At 50.4% G+C, this 7,694-nt stretch overlaps 1 protein-coding gene across 1 annotated transcript in view; it reads right to left on the reverse strand.

The window, feature by feature from the left end:
* The window catches only part of LOC122554850 (uncharacterized PE-PGRS family protein PE_PGRS54-like), a 7,750-nt gene extending 853 nt beyond the window's left edge, over positions 1-6,897 (reverse strand). The window contains exons 1-4 of the mRNA XM_043700196.1: positions 6,867-6,897; positions 1,754-2,277; positions 631-1,087; positions 48-290 (exon numbers count right to left, since the gene is read on the reverse strand). Of these exons, the coding sequence (XP_043556131.1) occupies positions 48-290; positions 631-1,087; positions 1,754-2,277; positions 6,867-6,897 (1,255 nt within the window). The remainder of the gene's footprint in view (positions 1-47; positions 291-630; positions 1,088-1,753; positions 2,278-6,866) is intronic.
* Between the last annotated feature and the right edge of the window lie 797 nt (positions 6,898-7,694).

The raw sequence follows: 7,694 nt of genomic DNA on the forward strand, positions 1-7,694 counted from the left end.
ACCAGCTTCCTCACCGTCATCTGTCAGAGTTCCTGCACCAGACTCACCAGCTTCCCCACCGTCGTTTGTCAGAGTTCCTGCTCCACGCTCACCAGCTGCTTCACCGTCGTCTGTCAGAGTTCCTGCTCCTGACTGACCAGCTCCCTCACCATCGTCTCTCAGAATTCCTGCTCCAGACTCACCAGCCTCCTCACCGTCATCTGTCAGAGTTCCTGCTCCAGACTCACCAGCTTCCTCACCATCGTCTGTCAGAGTTCCCGCTCCAGACTCACCAGCTGCCTCACCGTCGTCTGTCAGATTTCCCGCTCCAGATCACCAGCTGCTTCACCGTCGTCTGTCAGAGTTCCTGCTCCAGACTCACCAGCTGCCTCACCGTCGTCTGTCAGAGTTCCCACACCAGACCCACCAGCTTCCTCACCGTCGTTTGTCAGAGTTCCCGCTCCAGACTCACCGGCTGCCTCACCATCGTCTGTCAGAGTACCTGCACCAGACTCACCAACTGCCTCACCATCGTCTGTCAAACTTCCTGATCCAGACCCACCAGCCTCCTCGCTGTCGTCTGTCAGAGTTCCTGCTCCAGACTCACCAACTCCCTCACCGTTGTCTGTCAGAATTCCTGTCCAGACTCACCTGCACCCTCACTGTCCTCTGTCAGCGTTCCCGCTCCAGACTCACCAGATCCCTCACCGTCGTCTGTCAGAGTTCCTGCTCCCGACTCACCAGCTGCCTCACCATCGTATGTAAGTGTTCCTGCTCCAGACTCAACAGCTGCCTCACCATCGTCTGTCATATGTCCCACTCCAGACCCACCAGCTTCCTCACCGTTGTCTGTCAGAGTTCCTGCTCCAGACTGACCAGCTGCCTCACCGTCATCTGTTAGAGTTCCCGCTCCAGACTCACCAGCTTCCTCACCGTTGTCTTTCTGAGTTCCTGCTCCATGCTCACCAGTTGCCTCATCATCGTCTATCAGAGTTTCTGCTCCAGTCTCACTAGCTTCCTCACCGTTGTCTGTCTTAGTCCCTGCTCCACGCTCGCCAGCTGCCTCACCGTCGTCTGTCAGAGTTTCCACCTCATGCTTACCAGCTGCCTCACCATTGTGTGTCAGAGTTCCCGCTCAGTGTGCACCAGCTGCCTCACCGTCATCTGTCAGAGATCCCGTTCAGTGCGCTCCAACTGCCTCACCGTCATCTGTCAGAGATCCTGCTCCAGACTCACCAACTGCCTCACCACCATCTGTCAGAGTTCCCGCTCAGTGCGCACCAACTGCCTCACCGTCATCTGTCAGAGATCCTGCTCCAGAATCACCAGCTGCCTCACCATTGTCTGTCAGAGATCCTGCTCCAGAATCACCAGCTGCCTCACCATTGTCTGTCAGAGATCCTGCTCCAGTCTCACCAGCTGCCTCACCGTTGTCTGTCAGAGATCCTGCTCCAGACTCACCAGCTGTCTCACCGTTGTCTGTCAGAGTTTACGCCCCGACTCACCAGCTGCCTCACCGTCATCTGTCAGAGTTCCCGCTCCATGCTCACCAGCTGCCTCACCGTTGTCTATCAGTGTTCCCGCTCCGACTCACCAGCTGCCTCACCGTCGTCTGTCAAAGTACTCGCAGCAGACTCACCAGCTTCCTCACCGTCGACTGTCAGAATTCCCGCTCCAAACTCACCAGCTGCCTCACCGTTGTCTATTAGAGTTTCTGCTCCATTCTCACCAGCTTCCTCACTGTTGTCTGTCTGAGTTCCTGCTCCACACTCACCAGCTGCCTCACGTCGACTGTCAGAATTCCTGCTCCAAACTCATCAGCTGCCTCACCGTCGTCTATTAGAGTTCCTGCACCAGACTCACCAGCTTCCTCACCGTCGTCTGTCAGAATTTCTGCTCCAGACTCACGAGCTCCCTCACCGTCATCTGTCAGAGTTCCTTCTCCTGTCTCACCAGCTTCCTCACAGTCGACTATCAGAATTCCTGCTCCAGACTCACCAATTGCCTCACCGTCGTCTGTCAGAGTTCCTTCTCCAGTCTCACCAGCTCCTTCACTGTCGTCTGTCAGAGTTCCTTCTCCAGTCTCACCAGCTCCTTCACTGTCGACTGTCAGAGTTCCTGCTCCAGGCTCACCAGTTGCCTCACCGTTGTCTGTCAGAGTTCCCGCTCCACGCACACCAGCTCCCTCACCATCGTCTGTCAGAATTCCTGCTCCAGTCTCCCCAGTCGCCTCACCGTCGTCTGCCAGAGTTCCTTCTCCAGTCTCACCAGCTCCTTCACTGTCGTCTGTCAGAGTTCCTGCTCCAGAATTTTTTTTTTCTTTTGGCACGGATCCAACTCCCTCAGAGCCAGCTCTAAGTATGAACAGAACCTCTTACATTCCTGTTTTTATTTTCTATCACCACACGACCGCCTAACTGCGGTAGTGGTTAATTTTTCCCCCAGCACCCATGCTGTGTGTGTGTGCAGGTGTGAGGCGTAGTGAGAGATATAAGGTGCATGAATCTTCATTCAAATTTCCACCACCAGGAATAAAAGAAACACCCAAGTGCCCAGTGACAAGCAGTGCCCTTCACATTAAAGGGCAATACTGTGTGATCAAACAGTGAAGGGGAGGGCAGGGATTAAATCAAAATTGAGTTGGAGGGGGAAATAAAACTCCACTCCCTGCGGCGCCCACCTCTCCCTGAACAGCTCCAGGGTGTTGGTGGAGATCGCGTGCTCCTTTTCCAGAGACACCTGGGCTCTAACGTAACCACGGAAGCAGGGCAGGCAGTCGGCCCTAACGACCCCCTCCATGGCCCGCTGCCTGGACCTGTTGATGGCCAGTTTGGCCAGGCCCAGGAGCAGACCCACGAGGAGGTCTTCAGACCTGCCCTCCCTCCTCTGTACCGGGTGCCCAAAGATCAGGAGCGTGGGACTGAAGTGCAACCAAAAGCAGAGGAAGAGGTTTTTGAGAAAATCAAAAAGGGAGTGCAAACGCCCACACCCAATATAAACGTGGCCCACAGACTCCACAGCGCCACAGAACAAGCAGTTGGGCTGGGAGTCCGTGAACCACCGCAATCTGCGGTTGCAGGGGACTGCTGCGTGCAGCACCCTCCACCCCAGATCCCCGAGAGAAAGGGGGAGGACTCCCGCGTAGAGAGCCCTCCACTGGGGATCCCCACCGCCCGGTGGCAAATGGGCACGCCAAGGCGTGTCCGGACGGTGGATGAGGGAGAAGAGGTGTGCAGCAGCAGTCGATACTGGGCCCGCCTTTTTACGTCCTTAAAAGGGACAAAACTAAAATTCCGGAGGCAGCTCAGGTTGTGAGGCACAGGTTCCCGCGGGAAGTACGGGATCTTGGGGCCAATGTGAAATTTTGTCCTGGCTGGGGTAAGCGCGGACGGGATTCCACTGCACATGTGAGCATCCTCCAACTGGTGCACTACGTCAGGTCCGAGCACCACCATTTTAAGGTGTCAGATGGCGGTGGCCATGTACCGGACGTCTACCGCTGCCCTGCTCAGCTAGACATTTTACGTAGATCGACCGTGGTATTGATAATATTACATGTTTGGACTTTGGGAACATATCTCAAGCCATTTGTGCAGAGGTGGCTGTGGGGAGAAGGTAATTAGCAAAGCAGAATAATAATAAAAGGAGGGGTGTCTTAATTCTTTTAGTCTGATCTGATCGTCAGTGAGATCACGGCAATTCTGTTGCCTAACTCCACATACCATTTGTTTGTCGATATCATGTACTATCTTTGCGTAACAATAATTTATCCATAATTTAAACTTAACAACAGACCCAGCATCTACTGCCTTTGTGGAAAAGAGTTCCTTCCATGTTTAGAAATGGTCCTTACAAGTCTACTGAATGGTCTGGCCTGTGAATGAATAAAACATTTTTCTGTGATCGTTAGGGCCGACTGCCTGCCCCTCTTCCGCGGTTACGTTAGAGCCCAAGTGCCTCTGGAGAAGGAGCACGCGGTGTCCACCGACACCCTGGAGCTGTTCAGGGAGAGGTGGGCGCCGCAGGGAGTGGAGTGCATTATTTCCCCCTCCAACTCTATTTTGATTTAATCCCTGCCCTCCCTTTTACTGTTCGATCACACAGCATTGCCCTTTGATGTGAAGGGCACTGCTTGTCACAGGCCACTTGGGTGTTTCTTTTCTTTCTGGTGGTGGAAATTAAGTAAAGATTTGTGCACCTTGTGTCTTTCACTGTGTCTCACACACAACATGGGTGCTGGGGAAAAATAAACACTACCGTAGTTCGGCGGAATAAAAAAAAAGTTTTCCCTTCTATCCCTTCATCTTCAATGTTATTGAATAGTTACAGGCCCAATGCAAATCCTTGCTGAACACCACTAGTCATATCCTGCATTTATGGGAGTTAGACCATCTTCAGGCCCATCCCTGATTGCCCTCGAGAAGGTCAATAGTTGTTGTGGTTCTGTTCGCCGAGCTGGGAGTTTGTGTTGCAGACGTTTCGTCCCCTGTCGAGGTGACATTCTCAGTGCTTGGGACCCTCCTGTGAAGCGCTTCTGTGATGTAAATGCCAGAGGAAAGATTACAGAAGCACTTCACAGGAGGCTCCCAAGCACTGAGGATATCACCTAGACAGGGGACGAAACGTCTGCAACACAAACTCCCAGCTCGGCGAACAGAACCACAACAACGAGCACCCGAGCTACAAATCTTCTCACAAACTTTGAAGGTAAATAGTAAATCACCTTCTTGAACTTGTCCATTTCTGTTTCTTGCCAATTGGTCATGTTCGTTATCAGGTCAAAGATTTGTCTTCAGTTCCTTGGTGTTCGACTTTAGTTAATGTTCTCTTAAGAATTTATCAAATGCTTCTGGTCATTCATAAAATAACACGCATTGGCAATTTGGAGACAGTGAGGTCTGCAGTTGCTGGAGATCAGAGTCGAGAGAGTGGTGCTGGAAAAGCACAGCAGATCAGGCAGCATCTGAGGAGCAGGAAAATCGACGTTTCGGGCATCAGGAATGGTGAAGGGCTCCAGCCCGAAACGTCGATTTTCTTGCTCCTCGGTGCTGCCTGACCTGCTGTGCTTTTCCAGCACCACTCCCTCAACACATTGACAATTCCCTGTTCACTACTTTAGTCATCCATCCAACAAAACTACCAGTTCCTTACTCATAACCTGCTCATTACTAATCCATTCGGTTGTCTCTGGTCAGCTGAAAACCTTTATTGTTAAGAATGGCCCTATGTGTCATTGTGATCCCCCAATAGCCCCATGATAGATGTTATTCCAACTACTTCATAACCTTCTAGTTTCCTTTCTTGTGTTTCTTAAGTAGCAGTCTGACAAGCAGAGTTTGTTAATCTAAAGGGACAATTTCTGAAACAAGTCAACGGTGGAATATTATGGTCAGAGCAACATTTTCCCCTATTTCTTTTATTAATCTGGGATGGAAACCATCTGGTTCTGAGGATTTAGTACCATTACTTAGTTTCCCTTTTAGTCTTGTAAAGCTTATCTCGATTACTCTAGAAACACGCTCTGTGATAATTGAGCAATGTTGAGTTTCAGCACCAGTATGATGCTACCTTAACATGAAGGAGGAGCCGATGTTGGACTGGGGGGGGACACAGTTAAAAATCAAACAACACCAGGTTATCGTCCACCAGGTTTAATTGGAAACACGAGCTTTCGGAGCGCTGCTCCTTCACAACCACCTGATGAAGGAGCAGCACTTCGAAAGACAATAGACAAGAGACAATAGGTGCAGGAGTAGGCCATTCGGCACTTCGAGCCAGCACCACCATTCGTTATGATCATGGCTGATCATCCACAATCGGTATCCTGTTCCTACCTTATCCCCATGACCCTTGATTCCACTATCTTTAAGAGCTCTATCCATCTCATTCTTGAAAGTATCCAGAGACATGGCCTCCACTACCTTCTGGGGCAAAGGATTTTATACACCCACCACTCTCTGGGTGAAGAAGTTTCTCCTCAACTCTGTTCTAAATGGCCTACCCCTTAATTTTAAACTGTGTCCTCTGGTTCGGGACTCACCCATCAGTGGAAACATGCTTCCTGCCTCCAGAGTGTCCAATCCTTTAATAATCTTATACGTCTCAATCAGATCCCCTCACAGCCTTCTAAACTCAAGGGTATACAAGCCCAGTCGCTCCAATCTTTCAACATATGATAGTCCTGCCATTCCAGGAATTGACCTCGTGAACCTACACTGCACTCCCTCAATAGCCAGAATGTCTTTCCTCAGATTTGGATATCTTTCCTCAAATTCACAATGGGTGAATGGGCGTGGGGATGAAGCTGAGAGGTCAGAGAGGAGAGTGGAGTGGATAGGTGGAAAGGAAGATAGGCAGGTAGGACAAGTCATGGGGACAGTGCTGAGCTGTCATGGGGACAGTGCTGAAGTTTGGAACTGAGGTGAGGTGAGGGAAGGGGAAATGAGGAAACTGTTGAAGTCCACATTGATGCCCTGCGGTTGAAGTGTTCCAAGGTGGAAGATGAGGCGTTCTTCCTCCAGGCGTCGGGTGGTGAGGGAGCGGCGGTGAAGGAGGCCCAAGACCTCCATGTCCTCGGCAGAGTGGGAGGGGGAGTTTAAATGTTGGGCCACAGGGCGGTGGGGTTGATTGGTGTGGGTGTCCCAGAGATGTTCCCTAAAGTGCTCTGCTAAGGCAACACACCATCCTCAAATCCCGCCCGTTGCCGCAGAAACCCCTTTCAGTCCCTCTCACTATAGAGTCCCCCATTACCACAGCTCTGCATGATGTCTGACTCCTTGGCTCGGCCTCCACGCCAATTTTTGAAAGCTAGTACTTCCACATAAACCTGTTGGACTATAACCTGGTGTTGAGTGATTTTTAACAGATGCTACCTTTGTAGGTTGTACCTTTCATTTGGTTGAATGAATCCATAAGCATGATCGTGATGAACGGCAGAGCAGGCTCACAGGGCTGAATGGCCTCCTCCTGCTCCTATCTTCAATGTTTCTATTCCCCCTACCAAAGTGGATAACCTCACACTTCCCGCATTGTATTCCATCTGTTGCTTCTCTCCCTACTCTCCTCGCCTGCCAAAGTCCTCTGCAGCCTCCCCGCTTGCTCAACACCACCTGTCCCTTCACCTATCTTTGTGTCATCTATAAAACTTAGCGATGATGCCCTCTGTTCCTATGTCCAGACGTTTGATGTATGACATGAATAGTTGTGCTCCCAACATGGACCCCTGCAGAACTCTATTCCTCACCAGCTGCTATCCTGAAAAAGACCCATTTATCCCCACTCTCTGCCTTCTGCAATGCCTGTATCTTGCCCCTAACACCACAGGCTCTTATTTACCAACCCTCAGTGTGGCACTTGTCAAAGGCCTTTTGGAACTTCAAATTGATCACTTTCACTGGCTCTCCTTTGGCTAACTTGCTCACTACCTCCTCAAAGAATTCTAATAGATTTGTCACACATTACCACCCCTTAATGAAGCCATGCTGACTCAGCCCTATTTTACCATGCAGTTCCAAGTACTCTGCAATCTCATATTTTAATAATGGACACTAAAATCTGACTATGTACAATTATACAATCAAGTAAGAAATGAGAATGGAGTGGGCAATGGTCAATTTTTGTGGAAGGAAATAACAACCTTGGATTTGAGCAGAAAATGGGGAGTGGCTCAGCTATGCTTCAAACATTCCCTGAGAAATCTGAATGAGTATAGATTT

The sequence above is a fragment of the Chiloscyllium plagiosum genome, chromosome 12 (assembly GCF_004010195.1).
Source record: "Chiloscyllium plagiosum isolate BGI_BamShark_2017 chromosome 12, ASM401019v2, whole genome shotgun sequence".
Classification (NCBI taxonomy): Eukaryota; Metazoa; Chordata; class Chondrichthyes; order Orectolobiformes; family Hemiscylliidae; genus Chiloscyllium; species Chiloscyllium plagiosum.